The sequence below is a fragment of the Mustela putorius genome, unplaced genomic scaffold, assembly GCF_011764305.1.
Source record: "Mustela putorius furo isolate JIRA1106 unplaced genomic scaffold, ASM1176430v1.1 tig00003875_pilon_pilon_pilon, whole genome shotgun sequence".
NCBI lineage: Eukaryota > Metazoa > Chordata > Mammalia > Carnivora > Mustelidae > Mustela > Mustela putorius.
This window is the reverse complement of record NW_025422026.1, coordinates 4,281,042-4,302,084: the sequence shown is the minus strand read 5'-3', so window position 1 is coordinate 4,302,084 and position 21,043 is coordinate 4,281,042. Positions and strand designations below refer to the sequence as shown.

At 56.9% G+C, this 21,043-nt stretch overlaps 3 protein-coding genes across 12 annotated transcripts in view; 1 reads left to right on the top strand and 2 right to left on the bottom strand.

Moving 5' to 3' along the window:
* The window catches only part of CPEB1 (cytoplasmic polyadenylation element binding protein 1), a 96,496-nt gene extending 92,988 nt beyond the window's left edge, over positions 1–3,508 (bottom strand). For 2 of the 8 annotated variants that reach the window (XM_004763674.3, XM_045067195.1), the window contains exon 1: positions 2,971–3,239. In XM_004763674.3, the coding sequence (XP_004763731.1) occupies positions 2,971–3,108 (138 nt within the window). In that variant the 5' untranslated portion in view covers positions 3,109–3,239. Of the gene's footprint in view, positions 1–2,499; positions 2,706–2,792; positions 2,877–2,970; positions 3,243–3,426 lie in introns of those variants that run through there. The other 6 variants (XM_045067194.1, XM_004763673.3, XM_013062026.2 and 3 more) reach the window with 6 other exon arrangements.
* On the top strand, positions 1,655–15,987 carry LOC106006957 (protein transport protein SEC31-like). 3 transcript variants are annotated; one of them, XR_001181342.2, is made up of 5 exons: positions 1,655–2,327; positions 10,040–11,596; positions 13,139–13,328; positions 15,066–15,151; positions 15,668–15,987. XR_001181342.2 is itself a non-coding variant. In XM_045067197.1 (3 exons), the coding sequence occupies exons 1-3, from the start codon at positions 1,797–1,799 to the stop codon at positions 11,494–11,496; spliced, it is 717 nt and encodes a 238-aa protein (XP_044923132.1). In that variant the 5' UTR covers positions 1,655–1,796; the 3' UTR covers positions 11,497–11,832. The 3 variants fall into 3 exon arrangements, 1 of the variants encoding a protein (XP_044923132.1); XR_006602642.1 differs by lacking the exons at positions 13,139–13,328; positions 15,066–15,151; positions 15,668–15,987 and adding an exon at positions 12,286–12,972 and having other exon boundaries at positions 10,040–10,145; positions 11,417–11,596; XM_045067197.1 differs by lacking the exons at positions 13,139–13,328; positions 15,066–15,151; positions 15,668–15,987 and having other exon boundaries at positions 10,040–10,145; positions 11,417–11,832.
* Positions 13,830–21,043, bottom strand: part of AP3B2 (adaptor related protein complex 3 subunit beta 2) — a 29,050-nt gene continuing 21,836 nt past the window's right edge. Inside the window, exons 16-26 of the mRNA XM_004763684.3 lie at positions 20,480–20,598; positions 19,957–20,065; positions 19,537–19,654; positions 18,960–19,143; positions 18,723–18,783; positions 18,286–18,392; positions 17,868–18,096; positions 17,394–17,478; positions 17,085–17,182; positions 14,387–14,525; positions 13,830–14,282 (exon numbers count right to left, since the gene is read on the bottom strand). Coding sequence (XP_004763741.1) covers positions 14,132–14,282; positions 14,387–14,525; positions 17,085–17,182; positions 17,394–17,478; positions 17,868–18,096; positions 18,286–18,392; positions 18,723–18,783; positions 18,960–19,143; positions 19,537–19,654; positions 19,957–20,065; positions 20,480–20,598 — 1,400 coding nt within the window. The 3' untranslated portion in view covers positions 13,830–14,131. The remainder of the gene's footprint in view (positions 14,283–14,386; positions 14,526–17,084; positions 17,183–17,393; positions 17,479–17,867; positions 18,097–18,285; positions 18,393–18,722; positions 18,784–18,959; positions 19,144–19,536; positions 19,655–19,956; positions 20,066–20,479; positions 20,599–21,043) is intronic.

Below are 21,043 nucleotides of genomic sequence, written 5' to 3'. Positions count from 1 at the left end.
ACAGTGACTTCCACAACAACCAGAGATTCCCTCCAACGCAGGGAAGGTTTACTGTGCCTGCAAATGGACCGGGCTATAAAGCACTGCATTTTTTTTTCTTCTTAAATTTTATTTATTTTGACAGAGAGAGAGATCACAAGTAGGCAGAGAGGCAGGCAGAGAGAGAAGGGGAAGCAGATCCCCGCCGAGCAGAGAGCCCGACGTGGGGCCGATACCAGGACCCTGAGAACATGACCTGAGCCCAAGACAAAGGCTTTAAACCCACTGAGCCACCCAGGCACCCCAAGCACTGCATTTCTTATACAATGTACACCAACAAGAACTCCTTGACCCCTATGACTTACCAGAATGCACACAGTTTCACACTTTGAAATATGGCACCAGAAAGACCTAGGTTCATACTTGGGTTTTATCCCTTGACATCCCTGTAACTTGATTTCTGAGCCTGACCTCGTCATTTGCAAAACGGGGGGAAAATCTCAAAAGAAGATTTTTAAGACTGAGATCCCAAACTAGCCCTCAGCTTGACTCTTGTCTTCAGAGACATGTTACCTTTGATCCTTACACTGTTCACAATTTTTTTTTTTTTTAAGATTTTATTTGACAGATCACAAGTAGGCAGAGAGAAGGGGGAAGCAGGCTTCCAGCGGAGCAGAGAGCCTGATGCAGGGCTCGATCCCAGGACCCAGAGATCATGACCTGAGCAGAAAGCAGAGGCTTAACTCACTGAGCTATTCAGGCACCCCTATTCACAATTTTTTAAGTGCTACATTTATAACAGAGACTAGTAGCTTAACTAGGAAAAAAAGTCAAAGATCCATCAACTCTGGGCCCACATTTTTATGTGACAACAACCAGCTCCTGGCAGCTCCCTTCACACACAAACTTTATAGCTCAGTAGGCACTACTCTTCTCTCTCTGCTTCCCTCATTGATGTAACCTCAGTCCCCTCCAGGGATCTGAGCACACAACCAGTTTTAAAGATTAAAAACAAAATAAACACCTTGATGACTCATGAAAATACTCAGTAAGGCAGCTAGTATCACGAGCTTACTTGCTAACAAGTTTGGTGGGAAGCCTGGAGTCTTCCTACTTTCACCACCTTCCTCTGCTTTCTGCCTCAAGATCACTGCCATGAAAGGTGGGCCCGGGTAGAATACCCACCCCCGCATCAGGTGCTTATGGCCCAACCCCAGTTGCAAATGTTTCCGTTCTCCTTGACCCCACGCACCAGCTCTGGCGGTGCAGACAAGCCTTGGGGGGCAGGGGGCGGGGAAGGGCGGGGGGGGGGGGGTGGTGCAAGCATTTTTGTATTACCAAGACTGACACATAGGGTGCCCAACTTCCAAATGCTAGTCCTACAGACTGAGCATGCATGGCCAGGCCTCGCAAGTTTCAGTCCAGTCACTGTGACAAACACCAAACTCTACAGCAACGTGTTCTGGGAACAAAGAAGCCAGCTTCACCGGAACCACGGAAGACCGGGGGTGAGCCCCTCAGCATTACTATCGTGAGGGGCTCCCCTCCCCCCCCCCCCCCCCAAGCCCAGAGCTCCCCTGAGCTCCAGAAGCAGAACTTCCTTCCCTCCTCTCCTACCTACGACAAAAAACCAGCCAAGCAGCGAAACAATCACCGGCCTGAGGTCTCCGAGGTTTTGTGCTGCCTGTTTGGACTTACTCTTATTTTTAACCCAGCACGCATCCCCAGGCTCAAACGGAGCCTTAGGGTGCAAACTATGCTCCCCAGCCACACTTCCAGCCAGCACGCTGTCACCTGGGGTTGGGGGAGGGGCGCAGATGAGAAGCAGGCCGCACACCTGTGCCTCCCAGAGAGCCAACTGGCCCGCCTGCCCCTCGCCCCCGACACATGACGCAGAGCAGTTTACTCAGGTGCCAGAACAGGGAGTGAGGCGGCGGAGCGGTAGCCAGGGAGACCAGAGGCAGTTGCCAGAGAAATGCAGCGCTGAGCACCGAGGCTTGGGGTGGGGGGAGAGTGCGCGTGGGGGAGGGGAGCCCCCGCCCCCCCGCTGCGCTTCCAGAAGCGCCCCCTGGCTTCCCAGCGCTGTCACGGAGGCTGCGGGCGCTTCGCAGTGCTCCCGGGAGGCACGTGCAGAGGGCCGAGGCCTGCAAGGCGCACCCCGCTGGCCGCCTGCACCGGGGCTGTCTCGACCTCCCCGAGGCCCCGGGGCAGCCCTGGGCCCCGTCACAGAGCCTGTGGCCGGGCCCGGGCACCCCGCGAGCACGCTACTAAGTCAGAAGCGACTGAATGACACACAAGACCCGCTCCAGGACGCCGCCCAGGGAGCGACGCAAGTGACGCACCCAAAGGTGAGTGACCTGTCCTTGGTCCGGGTCCACACCACCCCAGTGGGGCTGAGGGCTGGCCCAGGCCTTCCTGGCCCGCTACCCCCGCAGCTGCAGCTCCACCAGACCTGAGGCCGGGGCGGAGTCCGCACCCCTTCGTCCCAAGTTGGTGCACCCGGCCCGGAGCTGGACTGACCAGAGAAGGGCAAAACCAGGGCCGCATGCACACGTCCTCTCGCCGGGCCGCCGGGTCAGGAAGGCTGAAGCAGGTGCGGCCTACGCTCCCTCCTGGGCGGCGCAGCCTCCACGTCTGCACGTCCGCCCGCCGGGGTCCGCAGGACCCACCTCAGAGCCGCCGCCTCAGGCCTCCCCCGCGCGAAGCCCCGGTGCACGTGCTAGGCCACCCACCCGCGAGCGACCCCACCTAGCTGACCCCGCCCCCAGAACGCGGCTCCCGCACAGTCGAACGTGTGAAGCCACGTGACCCACCGGGCTGGGGAAGCCGGGCCGCACGAGGGGCCTGATCCCTCCGCCTTAAAGGAGCCGCGCCCGCTGCCGTCGTGGCGCTCTCCAGGCAGCGTAGGCCCGGCGCGGGGGAGTCGCGGCCGCCCGTAGCCCCGCCCCACCCGGGCCGCCCGCCCACCCCCGCCGCCCCCTGGGTACGAACGAGGCTCGCGGTGGGCGCTGCGAAGCGCGTGAGCTCCCTGCGCCGGCGTCTTCGGGTCTCACGTGCGACGGCTGCGGGAGATGGAAGTGTTCCCGGCGCCGAGGCGCCCCTCCGTCCGGTGGGCTCCCGTCTGGACATACACTCGAGGCCACGGGGAGTCCGCAGCGCAGCCTGGAGGCCCCACCGGCCGCCCCCGGAGGGCCGCGGCGCCTTTAAGCCCAAAGGCCCTGAGTCACGAGGAGGCTCCCTGCCCCCCCTCGCCACACGCCCCTCCACGAGGCCCCACGCCCGCGGGCACGTGACCCGCGCCCCGCCCGGGACTCGCGCTCACGGGGCGGGGAGGAGGGGACCGCCGAGCCGGCCGAGACTGCGCGCGGACCGTTAGCTGCCGCGGCCGGGACCGCGCCCCGCCCAGCCCCGCCCCGGCGGCGGCAGGCGGCGGCGGGCGGCTCTTACCAGCGGGAACGCCATGGGGCCGGCGTAGCCCTGCGGGACGGACGGGCGGGCCGGCCGGCGAGCGGCGGGCCGGCGCGCCGAGGGACGCGCAGACACGTGGGCACTATTTTTGCAGCGAGCCGCGCACAGCGCCGCGCCCCGGGCCGCTTATAAAGCCCCCGCGGAGCCGCCCCCCCCCGCCGGCCGGATGCGAAGCACCTGTGTCGGCCCCGCCCGGGCCCCCGCCCCCGCCGCCCCGCCCCTCCCGGCAAGCCGGGCGGAGGGCTCAGCCGCCCACTCGGAGCCGGGCTCCTGGACCGGGGCGGCCGCTGCCCGCGCCCGGGAGCCCAGAGGCCCGCGCCCAAGCGCGCCACTCACCCAGTGACCCTGCTCAAGTCACTTTCCTCCTCGCGGCCTCACTCTCCGCACCCCGTACGCGTAGGGCGCGACTTACCAGACCCTGCGACGCGGCGGCGGCGAGGTGCTTTGTCAGCAGAGCCCCGTGTCCCTGCTCCTGTTCTTCCAAGGACCCCTCCAGGGCGGGGGCCAGCCGCCCTAGCCAGTGCCCTAGCCTTTGCCTCTGCCCCCAGGACTGTTAGATCTGCTGCTCCGTGTGCTGGAATGGCCCGGGTGCTGGAAAGGGGGACGCGTCGGGGTTTCCCAAAGTTCCAAAGACACCAGGGATCCTCTCTGGACCGTAGTTTCCTGGGGAAACCGCTTCCGACGCTCCTGCCCTGCTGTAATGGGAAGCTTCAGGGAGAGCGGACAAGGGACAGGGCGGGGATCACAGGACAAGAGACACCACTGTGGTCCTGGCTGTTGTCAGGAAAGGCGACCTGGGGTGGCTGGCGCAGGAGCGGACCGGAAGCCCCAGGCAAGCGCAGAGGCGGAGAGGGCATTCCAGGCGGGAGACCAAGCAAAGGCGGGGAGGGAGGATTGAACGGAGCAGCTCAATCCGACCAGGACGACGATAATGCTGATACCGCAGGAGGGAAGCCTGGGCCCAGTCTGTGAAGGGCCTTTATTTTGCAGACAGCAGGGAACTATTAAGAATTATCAACAGGAGAATGGCCGTATCGGGTCTCATAAGATGTGACTGGACACTCAGTAGAGGCCGAGAAGAAGTAAGGGACTGGAGCGAGGAGAGGGACCGGCGTTTGTAGGGCGTGACTAAGTGAGGCACATGGGTTAGCTCATCATTATAACACTAGCTATAAAGCTATGCACAAGGCTTCTCCTGGCCGTTGGGAGAACAGGACTGCTGCCTTTCCTGGCAGGCTGGTGAGGCTGGCCTGGATCTAATGACCAGGGCCGGGGTGGGCAGGTAACTTCAGGTTTCTGTGGAAGGAGAGGAGGTCAGTGGGCTTATCTGCTGTTTCAGGAGGATTAAGGGGAGAAGGTAGCCAGGATAAGAACAGATGGGAGTACAAGTCCACAGGAAGACTCCGAGTGACAGTGAAGTTGGCTGGTCTCCATTCAGAAGAATGTCCTCATGCAGGGAGCTTCCTTGTGTTGCCCGGGTCATGGGCAGAGAGGGTGATGCTGCAGGGGCAGGGCAAGAGGGGGTCCTGGCACCCCCTACCCATCAACTATTCTGACCTCTTTCTGCCTAGCCATCTGCCCTCCTTCTCACGCTGGGCCATTCCAGCCACCGAGAAAACCATACCTCGTGGTTCAGCTTCACTGGGACCCTCCTTCAGGGGTTCCTTCCTGGGGCCCTTCCCTTTTGGGGAACAGCCCACCCCCCAAGGCTTACTCTGGCCCACAGACAGCATAGTACAGCTGCTCCAAAGTGGTGCATCTTGCTTGTCTTCCTGGGGGTGCAACCTGGACACCATAGCCCAGGAGCCACCTAGGGTGAAAGCATGGAGAAGGCCCAGACACACGGAAAGGGCCAGTGGCAGATAGATGGCATGCCAAAATAAGGTCCCAGCCTAGGCAGATCTTTCAAGACAACCTCAGTTGTCTTGGGTTTCTTCAAGGTGAAATCTTACTAATTTTAAACTTGGTCACTAATTCGATTTTTAAGAGCAAAGCCCCGTACATCCAGGGGCCCCATGCAGCCCTTTTGCTGCAAACTTGTGTACATCCTTCCTTCTTGACCCAAAGCTGAGCAAGATAAGAATCTGAAACCTGGAATAGTGCCCAAGGGAGTAGGTATCTGGGAGCTCTTTCATATTTTAAAACTCCTAACCATAAGAAAATGAAGGTGTCTTTCAGGTGACTTGGAACAGAAATTGCTGCTGCCTAAAATCCCTTTTCCTAAACTTGCTGGCACAATGGTAATAGCTGACCTTCAATGAGCACTTGCTACATGCATGGCAGAGTTGTAAGTGTTTTACCTGTGTTTGATGAGAAAACAGAAGCTCAAAAAGAGTGAAGTACCTAGCCCAAGGATTCCCAGCTAGAAATAGAGTGGGAACTCAAACCCAGTCTTCTTGCTTCAGAGCCTTGACCAGATAAGAACAAAACCTCCAGCACCCTTATGTGTGCAGTTCTTTCTGACTGACCCCAGAGCTCAATGCAGATGGTGACGGATGGAGTGGCTGAGTCAGAATGCAGTCATGGCCTCAGGTGTGGCCTGCCCCTTTGCTCCTTGCTTGCCCTCACTTGGCCATGCCTGCAGGTAGAACAGGAAGAACAGTACTTCTGACTGGAAGGTGTCCACAGTCCACAGGGTACAGTGTGGAAAGCAGCAGAGGTGGAGATATTAAATGACTCGGTCAAGTCCCGACAGCTGGTCACTGGCAGAAGTAGCAGGAACAAATAGGCAGCATTATCCATTCTCAGAGTCAACAAACATCCTTTGAGCCCAGCAATGCCTGGCACTGTCTCTGCAGTCAAGCTCCAGATTTGCAAGACAGGTTTAAGTGCAATGGTAATTCCCTGGACTAAGTTTTAAATGCATGTACGAGGAGGACAGGAGGAACCATGTAGTCGTGTATGTGCTCAGGTGTTCGGTACTTCCACAGCAAGCAGCTGAAAAAAGAAAAGACAGTGTGGGGAGGAAATAATTTTCCTGGTTGAAAAAGATCAGAAGAGGGATTGACTTAAGAACTCAAGACCACAAGGTAAAGTTAGGCACACAATCTCTCCTAGACTTTTCCTAAGCTCTGTGAAGAAGAAACCATGTTCTTTTGTTTGTTTGTCTTTTAAAGTGGGATTAAAAGTGTGAATCAGATCCACCTTGCATCATACACAAATGTGAATTTAAAGTGGGTTGAAGGTATAAATGTGAAAGGCACTACTTGGAAAAGTTTCAGAAGAAATATTAGAATATTTTATTACCTCAGAGTGTGGGTGAATTTTGTAAATCAGAAACATAAAGCACAGGACATAAAGGTAGATTGATAAATTTAGCCACATTAAAATTTAAAACTTTGATTTAACAAAAGATCTTTAAAATTTGAAAAAAACAAGTCATAAACTAGAAGAAGATACTTGCAATGTAAGATCTATAAAGAACTGGTACATAAGTTCTTATACATAAGAACTTCTATAATCAATGAGGAAAAGAGGCAACCCTATAGAAAAATGGGCAAAAGATGGGAACAGGCAATTGACAGAAGCAGAAAAAACCAAATGGCCAACAAACATAGTATTAGGTGTGTACCCTCAGCAATAACCAGGAAATGCAAATCAAACCACAGGAGAGACAATTCACAACTCTCACACAGACAAAATGGAAGTCTCACTTTCCCAGTAGCAGGATCACTGCCACTGAGAGTATAAATTGGCTCCCCCATTCTAGTTTTTTGCTTTTATTTTCTACATGTTTTAAATTGAGGGAAAACACATATAATATGGAATGTACAAATCTTAAATGTTCAGCTCAATAATTTTTTTTACCTACATATATACCCAGGTAACTGTCACCTACATCAAGGCATAGAATCTTTCCAGAACTCCACAGGATTCCATCATGCTTTTTCCCACTTCATACCTCCCTCCTTGAGGTAACTATTATTCTTACTCATTTCCTGACCTCCATTCTTCCTGTTGTAGAACTTCACATAAACATCTGGCTTCTTCCATTCAATATGGACCCACGCATGTTGTTGCCTGTGGCAACAGTTCAGTATTCTTCTTGTTAAGCCATATTCCATTGTGCAGATGTACCGAATTTGCTTCTCCATCCTCCTATTGATCGGTATTGGAATTGTTTCCAGTCTGGGGACTCTTGTGAGCCAAGGTACCATGAAATTCTTGATGTGAATTACAGCTGCTCTGCCAATGCTGTTTAAGTTGCACATGTTTATATTCTATGACCTAGCAATTCTAATCTTAGGGTAATATGTTAGAGAAACCTTTGCATATTTTAAAGGAGGCCTGAATAAAAATGCTAATAGCTGTACTATTGACAATTGCAAAAATAAAATAGCAACTTTAAATATCCACCAGCAGGAGAGTACATCAATAAATTGTGGTAGAGTCATACAATGGAATACTATGTATAAGTAAAAGTAAATGAAATAAAGCCAGACCACGTCAACATAGATGACTCAGTAATAATATTGAGTGAAAAAAGCAGGAGGTAGGAGAATATACACTTTATGATCCCATTTATATAAAAATTTAAAACATGCAGTATACTGCTATCAAAAGTATATATATATATATTATATCATTTAAGGGCCTATCCATATGTAGAATAAGTACAGAAAAAAATGCACATCGATCAACAGAAAATTCTGATAGTGGTTTACTTCAGGTGAGGCAGGAAGAGCTTGTGAAATGAGTACAAAGGGTATTGCCTAAATCAGTAAGTGCTTTGGTCCTTAAGCCTGGGAATCAGGACAATAGCCGTGGTTATGTTATATTCGTTATCATAGTTTTTTAAAGAAATAAGGGACGGAGATCATTAAAGGCAGTGGTGTGCCGGCAGAAGCCTGACAACAAGCTATGAGAAGGGAAGTCCCTGCAGTAACCACCTAGTTCTGCGATGTGAATATTCCCACCACAGCTGATTTCCAGCCACCAGTGCAACACCACCTGGCTCAGAATTCCTGGAGGCATGGCGGTCGGGGCTCTGAGCCAGCACAAGCCCACTCCAGCACACTGCGCACTGAGTATGGGAGCCAAGTGCTTGCAAAGCCAGAGCCTGGGGGCCAGGCCCAGCTCTGAGGACTTTCCCCTGCTGTGGGTCTGGGGCTGGATGGTATTAATTTGTGGCTGTAAAGCTAACAGCTCGAAACAATGACATGTATCACCTTGCACAATCTCTGCAAGTCAGGAATCCAAGAATGACTCTGCTGGGTGGCTCCAGCCTGGGGTTCCTCCTGAGGCTGCAGCTGAGCTGGGGACCAGAACTGCAGTCATTGGAAGCTTTGCCTGGAGCTGCAGTTCTGCTTCTTAGTTCGCTCAGGTGGCCTCTGGCAAAGCCTCAATTCTTTTGTCGCATGGACCCCTCCATAGGGCTGCCGGCTTTAGCTCAAGACATGTTACCCAGCCCTCTCCAGAGCAAATGACCAGATGGAGAAAGAAAAAGACTGGGGTGGAAGTACAGTGACTTTTATAACATCTCAGAAAGGACATACTGTCACTTCTGCAATATCCCACTATTCACACCCATCAAGCCTGATGAGAGGCCCAAGGCCACAGATGGGAAACAGCAGGGATCCCCATGCACAGTCCTGGGGGTCAGTTGCCACACTGATCACAATGGAAGCTGAGGGCTGTTGGCCCAAGATGCTGGAGAAAGGGTTAGAGATATCCAGAGTCTCAGGAAAAGGAGCAACGGGAGAACTCAGGAGGCTATGGCCTTTGTTTCCAGCAAAGGATAAAGACATGATTCAGAATTTACTTCAAAGAATGCAGCTACCATTGTCAGAATCCTGAGGCCTCCGTCTTGCCTCGTCCTAGGGGTATCCCCTCTCCCAACCCCACCTCTTCTTGCCTTCCCTCCGCAGGTGCAGATGGCTGGCTTCTGATACATAAAAGCCTACATCGAGGTCACCTTGCCCAGGCCCTCAAGAGTTCCTTCTTCTGCAGAGCTGCTCCCTCACATTCTCCCTCAGTTAAAAAATCCTGCTAATTTCCATGCACCCTGCCCCTGCTACAGGGGTTGCTGGTGCCCTAGTGGCCCCAGAGACCAGCACATGCTACCGTGCCGCCATTGCCAAACACGAGTCCGTCCCGGCTGCCCAGGATCCCACTTCCAACTGGAGCTGGGTATCAGATAGCTTCAAAGCTCCATGATCTCTGAGCGAAATAAAACACTGCACAAGGGGCAGGGGCTGTCATCACACTCAGCTTCTCGTTTACATGGATGGTTCCTTCTATGAAAACTTGGGGAACTGCATACTTGTCATTTGTACAATTTTCAATATGAATATTATACTTAATTTTTAAGTATTTTTAAAGTCTTTTTAAAAAAATATTTTACTTATTTACCTAAGAGAGAGAGAAAGCAAGAGACAGAACAAAAGCAGAAGGGCAGAGGGAGAGGGAGCAGCAGGCTTCCTGCTGGACAGGGAGCCTGATGCGGGACACAATCCCAGGACCCTGGGATCATGACCTGAGCCGAAGGCAGAGGCTTAACCAACTGAGCCAGACACGGACCCAGGTGTCTGGGGTCTTCCCAGAAGATATGACAAGCATTCTGTCGGAGCTCTTGCCAACCTCTGTTCTCTAGGTACCACGGGGAAGCCGCGGAATGTTTCTGTTCAAGCGGAATCTCGGAGTGGAAGATCTGAAAAGTGGCTCCAGCTGGAGGACTCCTGGCACCAGGATAAGAAGTGGTGAGGTGTTCAGGGAGTGTGGGCACCCCCAGCATTGCTCACGCTCCTCAGGACAGTTCCAGGCCCAGCTGTGAGGCCTCAGGGACACCACAGCATCCTCCGCAGTAATGGAACAGTAAGGATAGGAGCTCCTAATGGCCAGGGTCTAACAGTGCAGCCCTAAGTGCTTTCTTGATAGATGAGTGGGGTGGGGGTTGGGGCAGATAAAGGGCTCAGACCACTTTCTAGTAGAAAATCCCAGACACTATGTCCTGCTTTTACCCCCTCATTCTCCGCAGCCCACCCTGGACTTCACCCTTCCAGGTACTCTCGTTCACTGTCCTTCTCTTGATCCTGGGACACAGGACTGAGCAGGCAGTTAGAGAAGGAAGACCCAGACCACCGCCTTGAGGACCCCAGTCCATGAGCACCCTGGCCCAGCTCTCCCATACACACCCGACTCCGCCACCGGTTGTAGGCTGATGGAGTCAGACAGGATCTCCGGGGCTGGGCAGGCCTTCTGTGGTTCACAGCCTTGTCCCGGTGGCCAGTGGTCCTAGCTTTGTCACCACAGTGCCCAAGACACATTGGCTACTCAGTCACCGAGGAGGAAGAAAGGACCCAGGCAGGCCTCCTCGCACCCCCACCAAGCCCTGGCATGTTGAGCTAGAGTAGAGACAGGGGTGACCAAGCAGGCCATGAACTTGGGTCAGCAAGTCTCAGGCAAGCAGCTGGTGGTGAGGATCCTGGCTGTCCAGAGGCCAGGCCTTCTTGTGGGTCAGAGTTTTCCTGCTTTCCCTTCCTTGCCCAGTCAGACCAGGGATACCCTGTCACACTGAGTTACACATGCAACCCCTTTAATCTGCAGGCTATGCTAGGAGGTGACCCCAAAATGCCTAGAAGAAGGTTCTGAACTAGTATAGGGCTTGTCCCATGCTGGGCGGGTTCCCAGCATGGGCACAGCCTTGTGGTGGCTTCCTTGATGTCACTAGATAGGGATATCTTTATCTTCTGCAGATAGATCTGTGCCCCGGCCCTGGCGGCTAGCCAGGTGCTGCAGCCGGGGGACAGATCTTCAGGCCAGAACCTGAAGACTTTGCCTGGGGCGCGACTTTGAAGCCCTGCTGGGCTGGGCTCCAGTTCCCAGGCCCTCTCTGCGTTCACTGTGCTCTGACCTGTAGAGACCCATGGTCAGGCTCGGACCACACTCAGACCTCCTGGGTCTGCCGTCACACTCTGCCCTGGGGACGCTTTCTGCCTGCCTTCTCTCCCCCTCCCCCTCCTCCCCGCAGCTGTCCCCGGACACTGGCAGAACAGAACGCTAAGAGGACTTCCTCGGCTGCGCTGCAGTCCGGTCCGGGGCCCTCCATGAATCCCCAGCCCTGGGCCAGCTTCCTGCTAAGGGGGCAGCGTGAAATCCAGGAAGCCTGAGCCCAGGCCCCTGAGGCCCTGGGGACAAAGCGGCACCACAGGTACAAAGACTTGGGTCAGTGACAAAATACAGGGTATAACACAGGTTGGAAAGAAGGATGTTCTGGGGGAGACTGAAGTCCCCCAGCCGCCGCAGGTCTGGGCAGCTCCCCCCACTGTGTGCTGGGCGGGCCCTTCTCACCCTGGCAGAGACCCACTCAATCCCGGTGGCTCGGGGAAGGTGTGGCCAGGGACCTAGGCTCTTGGGAGACCTGGGCTGGGCCAAGGACTGGGGCAGCCACTCCCTTGCCCTGGCAAAGGTTTGCTCTCCCTAGACCATTCCCTCAGCCCAGACCCGGCCCCTTCCCCCTCCTGGCTGGGAGGCTGCTGCATCTGCCAGCTCCAGCTGCACTGCCTGCCCGCCGGGGCTCCGCGCTCTCCTGGCCAGCTGCCCAGGCACACCTCGCTCTCCTCCTCCCTGCCTCTCCCCTGACACCAGCACAAGAACCATTTTCTCATGAAGGTCTGAGACTGCTAAGCCCACAGCCTGGGACACACTCTGGAGAAAGCAGCCTGGGGCTGGGACCAACGTTCTAGCACACGGAGTCTCACTCGGGGTTGGATCCCAGCGCCCTTCCTGAGAGGCTGTGGGAATCTGGGCTGCGAGCTCCTTGAGGGAGGCTGGGGGAGATGCCTGACGCACTTCTGGTTCCAACAGACTCCGTTCTGGGGCCTTTGTTGCAAAGTACAGGTCGGCAAAGAATTCTCTGATGGTCCCCGTTCAGTGCCTTGGGAACCGCGCTCACCTTCTTACGCTGCGGGCGCTGCGGATTCAAGACAGGAGAGCAGGCTGACCTCTCCGTCTGCCCTTGACTGGCCGATCGGTCCCATCGCCAAACCTGCAGTGACAAAAACCGTGATTCCAGGGAGACTGTGGGGCTCCAGCTGCTGTCTAGCGCCACCGAGCCCAGCGTGTCCCCAGAGACGGAGGCAGGGGTGTCCCCTGGCAGTGCCTTTGTCCGCCTTCCCCGAGAGGAGGCCACACCTGCTGCACCTGCCTCTCCCCTGCAGAGACCTGTCAGAGACGCCTCAGGGGCAAGGCCTTGGGGAGGGAGGACCAAGGGTCTAGAGCCTCAGTCACAGAGGAGGGGGTGGGGGGATGCTGAGGCGTGTCCTCGTGTGTTTTCCTTGTAACCCTGGCAGTCAAAGTATTCTGGGGGGAAAGACTTCCAAAGTCAAAACCAGGTTTGGATAACACTGCGCCAGCCCCTTTGGGGCAGGGATAGGTCACGATACAAATTGGCGCAGTAAAGTCCCTGAGAAGGCCTGTGGGAAATAAACTTGTTTCGTTTAAATCCATTATTCCTAGGGCGCCTGGGTGGCTCAGTGGGTTGAGCTGCTGCTTTCGGCTCAGGTCATGATCTCAGGGTCCTGAGATCGAGCCCCACATCGGATTCTCTGCTCAGCGGGGAACCTGCTTCCCCCTCTCTCTCTCTGCCTGCGTCTCTGCCTACTTGTGATCTCTGTCAAGTAAATAAATAAAATCCTTAAATCCGTTATTCCTAAACTTGATCGTAGACTCTCATTTTTTTGTTTTTTGGTAGAACACATGCTGCGGGGTGACATTTTACATATTTTGGAAGCACTGCTCACTCAGCCGCTTTCCTCACGGAGAAAGGCGTCAAGGAGCCCCGATACTCACCGCCACCTCCGGAAGCCTCGTCCCAGCTGCAGAGGCCGTCCGTCTTCACTGCTCAAGTGTGTCCGCGGAGCAACCTCAGCCCCCGGGGCTCGGTGAGAAAGGGCTCTCTCCTGCAGACGCCAACTGGAATATGTGGGGTTATCCGACACGGGGCTGTTTGGGAACACTGCTGTACCTCTCCCGCTCCCGCCCCTCCATGACGGCTGGTTGGGTCAGCGCCCCAGCCGGGCAGGGGCCCCACTGCCGACACAGTCCGAACCCCACGCCGATGTCGGGGAGGCCCCCACGTTAGCGGTCTTTCCCAAGGGCCCATGAGGGAAATCCATGACCAAAGAGGCCTCCCTTCTGCAGAGCCTGCTAGCAAGGACAGGGAGATCTTCCAGCTCAGCCCCCCCACCCCTGCCTGGAGGTCTCTTCCACACATAGGCCTGGAGACTCACAGAGGGTCACCCTGGAGTCTGGCCAGAGTGAGTCCCAACCTCCCCTAGAAAGTCAGCGATGATCATTCACAAGAGTCACACGACCGCTCAGAGCAGCTTGCCCCCGCCCCCCCTCAGACAGAGCCCAGAAGGAGGGAAAGCTGAGGCAGCATATCGGGAGAAGCCTTTTTATTGGGATTCTGCTACACACACAGTTGCAGAAAGCCGGGAAGACAAGGGCGCAGTCAGGGCTGCCCCTGCACAGAGCATGTGGAACCCGTGGGGAGGGGCGTTATGGGGGAGGGGGGCTGGGAATGACCAGAGGGCAACAGCTCCACCACCCCCACCCTTGGTGCTATCTGGCCTGAGGAATCTGCTAGGAGAGAGAGAAGAGGGAGAGAAGGAGGGATGGGGGCTAGCAGCCCAGTGCCACGAGGGAGAGACAAGCAGGGCTGAGAACTCCCGGCCCGCGGGCATCACTGGGTCAGAGCCTGCACCACGTCCTTCACCAGCATGGTGCCGATCACCATCTTCTCGCTGTTGACGGTCAGCTGCGCAGCCCCCGAGGGCCGGGCGTCCAGGGTGAGCAGGACCAGGCTCCCGCTGGTCAGTGTCCTGCCTGCAAATCTGGGGTGAGGGCAGAGGCGGGGGCTCAGCCTCGTGGCCGGGGGCCCTCCTGCAGAGCCGGCCTGCCCAGAGCCCATCTCGTCCCCTCTGCTGGTGGCCGCTACCTGTACTCGTCAGAGGTCCCACAAGGGACACGACCCAGGTTGGCAACGGTAGTCACTTTCTGCACCACAACGTGGTCACTGCGACAGCTGTCTGGCAGCGTGAGCTTCTCTGTGATCTCGCTCATGCCTGTCAGCTTTCCTGGGGGGGGCAAAGGTCACGGTGAGGGCAGAGGCCATGCTGGGTCCAGAGACTGGCACCTGCGTCTGTCTGAGCACCCTCCACTGAGTTCCCCACAGGCTGGACAGGTCTCAGGCTAAAAGTGGGTCTGAATCCCTCAGACTCAAGGAGGGGCTATTTCCGTCCTGGACCGCACCCTGCTTCAGGAAGCCAGCCTCCCCACCCCGAGCTCTAGCCATGCTGCTGACCAAAGACGGATCTGGCCCTTCCCCACCATCAGACTTCTGGACTACCCGCCCCGTGGGAGGGAGGGCCTGTGGACCTGGTGGCTAGTGTCCTCTACCCCTGCGGTGTCCTCCACCCCAGCCCCCCCATGCTCTGGTCGTTCCTGGCTGGCCCTCCAACCTGAGTTCAGGTCCCTCCCAGCTCCAGAAAGCTGAGTCCCCACAAACAGATCGCTGGTGGCGATTACACTCTCGGTAAGGCACTGGTCCTCAGTGGACAGGCCAGAGTGCAGTGGTCACGTGAGGCTCTGAGACGGACGTCTCATGTCACCTGCAGCCCGAGCTCCGGACCCCTGGGCGTTCACAGCACCGCACAACCCCTCACTCTGCAGGCCAGAGCTCTCCTCTCCACTCACACACTCGGTGAGTGTGTGACCTCCACACACGGCCAGCTGTGTGACCTCCTGCCGCCTTCCCTGCAGCCCCTCTGTCCTCCCTCTGCTGCTGCCCCCATCCCCTTCCTTCTGGAGTGATGACATTTCCGTGCCCCTGTACCTTTACGCTCCCTGCGGCCAGGGGTCCGAGTCCTTAAAAAGTCCTCTCTATCGTGCTATCGCTGTGTCTCCCTCCCCATTCATGGCCAAAGTCCTCCCAAGAGGGCTCCACTGCCTCAAGCCCTGGCCTCCTCCCACCCGCTGCAGTTGGCCTCTGTCCCCTCTTTGCAGTGACCTGCTCTCACATGTGGGCAGCAGCCGCCTATCGCATGGAGCAGAAGGTCTTGGGTCATCCTGGCCTGTAGCCACCCACCCCAGGACAGTCTTCTGTCCTCTCTCCTCCCCGGGGCCTCCTTCTGCCTCTCGCTGTTCCTGCTCTGACCCCTCCCCTCTTTCTCCTCAAGGACGCCCCCTGGCCTCACCTTCCCACCCACCTCTCTTCCAGGGACATGCGGCTCATTCACAGCTCCAGCTCTCACCTCGGCTCCTGACTCCAGCTGAGAGGTGTTGCTGGGGCACAGACCCACACCTGTGGTCGCTTACCAAAGGGCCAGCTCCTAAACATGCCCCGTGCCCCTCACCATCAGCTCATCTGGAACCAACCACGCTCCTCCCTCCTCCCCTGCCGAGCCCATTCCTCCTCCTTTGGCATCAGGGGTTGGGCAAATTTCAGTGGGCAAGCCAAATCCAGCCCACGGCCCATGATGTATTTTATATTTTTTAAGTGTCGGGGGGAGGGGTGCAAAAAAAAAATCAAAAGCTTAATATTCCACGACATGAAAATTATGTGAAATTCAAATTTCAGTGTCCATAAATAGAATTTTATTGGAGCATAGCCACACTCATTCATTTACACATTATCTGTGGCTGTTCTGTGTTAACACCAGAGTTGAGTCATTGAGCAGAGATCACATGGCCCACAAAGCCTAGAACATTTGCTTTCTGGCCCATCATGGGAAAAGGCTGCCGACTCCTGGCCTAGGCAAGGGTACTGCCATTCTCCCTGCCACCCTGCCATCCGTGTACACCTCCCTCTTCTCCTTCTCAGGGCAGCAAGCGGCCCTCAGCTGCCCCCTGGTCAGCACCACTCCCTGCCCCAGCCCTGCAATGCCTTTGCCAGGGCGCTCATCCCAGTCCTCAACCTCTCTCACCAGATCTAGTGCAACAGCCTTATACACGGTGACAGGATTTAGTCCAAGGTCACACACCAGGGAGTGGCGGGGTCAGAATATCGAGCCAGCGCTCACAAGGCCCCATGCTTCTCCTCCCCAAGCTGTCCTGCCTCTTTGGCTGTCGCAGGCTCCCCAGGGCGGTCCCAGCTGCTGCTGGTGTTGCCGGATTCCCCTTGCTGAAGCCAAGGTCCCTTGGTCCATTCCTCAGGGACCTGGTCCCTTCTTCAGACACCTTCGGGGACCCTCCATGGCTAGGAAAATGAGGTCTACAGTCCTAATCTCCCTCACAGTGCTGGTGGACCTGGTAGCTTTGGCGACCCCTTCCAACTCCCAAATTCTGGGACTGAAATCCTGTAGCACAGCAACCCAGGCATCCAGAAACTAGAGCAGACCTTTCCTTTTCAGTTTTGTTCTGACTACCCCTCTGTGCTGTGGACTCCTGAGCCCCAAACCAAACTCTCCTCTGTTCCGGGTAACTTTCCCTGACACGTACTCACGATATTTCCCCCAAGCTGGAATGCTGGCCTAGAATTTTCTGCCTGGCTGAGTCCCCCTCCAAAGCCTCAATGATGTGCCCCACCCTCAGTGAAGCCTCTGTTCTGAGGCTCTGCCTGAAGCTGGGGAGGCTCCTCCAGCACGACGGCACTGTGGATGACTGAGCCCCTCCCGTCCACCCCAGGGAGCACTCACCCTGTTCCTTCTTGAACTCATTCTCGCTCATGAACACAGGAGCCATCAGCTCCCCAACAGGTGGCTGAATGGATACATAGAACTGCCGGGTTTGAGTACTGCAAAGGTGGGAGGAGACAGAGGGAGAGGAAATGAGGCTGGAGTCTTGCCCCTCACTTCCCACTTTGCCCGAAGGCAGTAAGAGAGCAAGAGAGAAGATCTGAGGGCCTGGGATGGCTTCCACACCCAGAAGCACATGACATATCCCTGCAGTTCTGCTCCCTCTTCTCCCCATCCTCTGCCCTGCCCCACCATGAGTTAGATGCTCACCACAGCTGGAAGTTGGCCGCCTGGGTTGAATCACAGAAATTAATGCCCATTACAGCAGTAGCAGATTCTCCAGGTGCCAGGGACTCTGCGGGTACGAGGCAGGGAAAGGGGGAGGGGGGACACCATCACCTAATAGGTCTGGAACCTACCACTACCAGAGCTGACCACCCCACCATGCACTCCTGACCTTCTGGGCCCCTGGGAGATGGTTCCTGGTTTTCTCCTTAAATCTAAATACTCTCCCATCCTCTTCCCCCATTTAAGTCAGTCCTGAAATCACCAAGGCCTCAAGCACCTTCTGCCCTGATACAGAATTGCTTGTTTCCTAGTCATCTTGTCTACCAGGGCGTGATCATATCAGATGCCCTCTCTGAGCCCTCACAGCCTGGCCCGGCACGGAGGGCACCGGCAGCCACAGAAAGACTGACTCTGCCCAGGAGCCGCCTCCTCCACCACGTCCAAGGCCCTCCGTACCGATTTCAGGGAACTCCTGGATGCTGATGCCGGCAGGCAATTTGGGGGTGCCCACGTGCAGGCCCTTGATGGGGGTTTCAGAGCTGTTGGAGAAGTGGATGTGCACAGACACCATGTGGGGGTCACCCGAGAAAGGCTGACGGCTGAAGGTGTAGTCCACAGCCAGCCCCTCGCCAGCTACACGGTGTAGCAGCTCCTGCCTCCCAGCACCTGACGCTGGACTCAGCAGCTGGAGGGGAGGAGGGCCAGTGTGGAAGTGAACAAGGAGAGGGCCTGTCCCACCTTGCCCTCACCTAGGGTCATCGAGCAGTGGAGGCTCAAGGCTATCCCCTACGTCTCACCCCCACACACAAATCCACACTTTAGGATGCACCACAGAGGTGTCCCTGCCCCAGAGTCCCTCCCCCATCCCACTCACCGAGGGCACCAGTGGGGAGTCTGTGAGTGTCAGGCCCTCCAGGTCAGTAGCCAGACTGGTGGACACAATTGTAGGGGGAGATACAGGTTGGACACTGGCCGGGGTGACTGTGGGAGGAGATGAGGAAGGCCATGAGGGAGAGGCAATGCGGAACTGGCTTGGGTTGAGTAGAGAGCACAGAGCTCAGGGAGCACACGGTTCAGCACCGCGGACAGCGACGCTCAGGGCAGCCTAGGGGCTCCCGGTGGCTTTCCGCTCCTAGATTCCAACCCCACACCTGGGGAGGTTGTCCCGCTGCCCTCTCAAACCCAGGAGTGTGTTCTGTCTCCTCCTCTTACCCTGGAGATCTGAGGAACCTAATCCAGAGCTCCCATGGACCTTCTTAAGCCACCCTCCCGAGGTTTCCTTCCCCTGCTATTTCTACTACCCAAACTCACAGTCCTCTAGGTCAAGCAGGGAGATCTCCTTGGCTACGGGGGCACTTTTGCCACTGGGAGGCTGAAAGAGAAAAATGGGATGCAGGTGCGGGAGGAGAGAACCTGGCCTGTTGTGGGTTGGATAGGTGATACCATGGTCCGTTCTAGATGGCGCGGAGATGCCTGGGCCTGGCCCAGGACATGGGAAAGGCTCTGGCCCAGGAGCCCACTGCCCCGCTCCGGGCCCAAGGCTCTCACTGTTTTTTTCCGCCAAGAGGCAGGTTCCACCTGCTCCTCTTCTGTCTCTGACGTCCTCTCAGACTCGGAGGAGCTACTGCTGGAGTCACTGCCCTCATCTGAAGATGAACCATCTCCTTGTCCCTCAGCCACCTTCTTCCTCTTTTTGGTCTTCCTCTTCCCACCTTCCTCCTCACTCTGTTCACTGGAGGAGAGGAGGGGAGGCAAATAGGGCTCAGGCCCAGCCTGGACACCTCTCCTTGCCTCCCAGAAGAGCAGGAGAAGCTCAGGAAAGTGGGAGGGAGGAGAGGGGAATCAAGCCAGTGGAGGTCACATGTGGGTTTCTGTGCCTGGGCCCTGGCCCCTGGCCCCAGACTGCTTCTCCACATTGCCCCCGTGAGGGGGCAGGCCCAGCACAGAGACCCCTGCAGCCAGCCACAGCAGCCATCATGGGAGTGGACTGGAGGTCTGCAGGCCCCACCAGATCAGGAGGAAGCTCAGGGGCTCTTAGGAGAGTGGCTAAGGCTGAGCATTCCCCCTTGTTTTCCAGAGGAGACCCCCTGAACCCCACCAGCCACCTGGCTGGCTCCCGTCTTACCTCTCACTGCTCCTCCCTTTCTCCTCCTCCTGGTCTTCACTATCAGACTCGCTGCTGGACTCCCCGGAGCCACTCTCGCCGCTGCTCTTGCTGTCCGAGGCGCTCTCGGACTCGGGGTCTGTGGAGGAGCCGGCTCAGGGCCCCTCCCTGTGTGCAGACCCCCTTGGATCCAGAACAGGTGCCCTGGGATCCCACCATGACTCAGCAGGGAAGTTGCACCCTCCGAGGTTCCCCCGGCCCCAGACGTCACCTGGATCCATCAGGACACAGATGGACTCGAAAGCGACGTGCCACCCCCTGGGCCCACCCACAGACATACAGGTCCGCGCACGCAGCTGCACAACCCCCTGCACATGTGAAACCATGTGGAACACACACGTGGCCAGGGCCACGGTTCCCCTGCTCTGCTGATCTCCTCACCGCTGTCCGCAGACTCTGTGGGGCCTGACTCCCCCTCAGAGTCCGAGTAGAAGGGCTTCTCCTTCTCCTTCCTCTTCTCTCGATTTGAGCACTTGGTCCATTCAGGTACCTGGAGATGGGGGTGGGGCAAGAGCAGCATCGAATCATGGTTGGGGCGGAGGAAGGGAAGCTCGAGGTCTCTACCGCGCACCCTGCCCTCCTCGGTCCGGTCTCCAAGAGAGAAGAATGGGGAGGGGAGGGGATGCTGCTGACACAGGGAGAACTGTGAACCCAGAAGCAGGCTACAGCACACCAGGGGAAGGGGAGGGGCCGCACGGGGTGGAGGGAGAGAGCACGGCACACGGGCAGGGGGACCTCTGTGTATTCGCCCAACAGGCCCACGTGGGTCTCGATAAGGGAGAGATCTTCTTCCTGCATGTGGGGAGGGTGTCAGGAGAGCCAGGCCAGCACTGCCGGGCGCTCTGCTACCTGCGCCGCACCCCCCGCTCCCCAAACACACAGTTCGACCATCACCCCCGCTGACCTCCACATTTCGCACAGATGGGTCTGGCGCTTCCTCTGGCCAGTCTGGGAGCTCCTGGTAGCCTGTGGCCTTGGCATTGAGCAGGTGGGACAGTGAGCCCAGCTGGAAGTGGTCCCGGTCTGGGGGCAGGGTTAGAGGTGAGGGCAGGAGGAGGTATTAGGAAACGCCCTGGGGGAGTTATCTCCCAGGTCGGGTGGACAGCTGGACCCCCCCAGCTAGGCAGGTGAAAGCAGTGGCTGTGTCCTGTTAGGGACTTCCAGCCAGAAGTTGGGACCTCGTGCCAGGAGATAAGGTTGTCTGGCCTGACTAGAGCCCGGGCTGAGGGATGGGGTGGGCGGGATTGTGGAGGAGGGCGGAGAGGGGGTGGCGGGGGCTCCAGGCCCAGAGACGCTGCTGGCCCATCTGCTTGATTCTGTCTGGGGGGAGGCCGACACGTGAGTGGGGCTTCTCTTCCGGGGCAATGGGGTCTGTGTGCCTCGGCACGGCCAGGCTTGGGCAGAGGCCTGGTTGGTATGAGGACAGCGGCTGTGAGGAAGGGCCGGCCAGGCTGGGTCAAGCGGGAGG

Bases quoted from the DNA above. Each gene is read 5' to 3' on its own strand.
- LOC106006957 (XM_045067197.1), top strand. From the start codon at position 1,797: ATGAGAAGCAGGCCGCACACCTGTGCCTCCCAGAGAGCCAACTGGCCC. The intron at 2,328-10,039 runs GTGAGTGACCTG...TCTGTTCTCTAG, and splicing joins CGCAAGTGACGCACCCAAAG to GTACCACGGGGAAGCCGCGG. The intron at 10,146-11,416 runs GTGAGGTGTTCA...TCCTCCCCGCAG, and splicing joins TGGCACCAGGATAAGAAGTG to CTGTCCCCGGACACTGGCAG.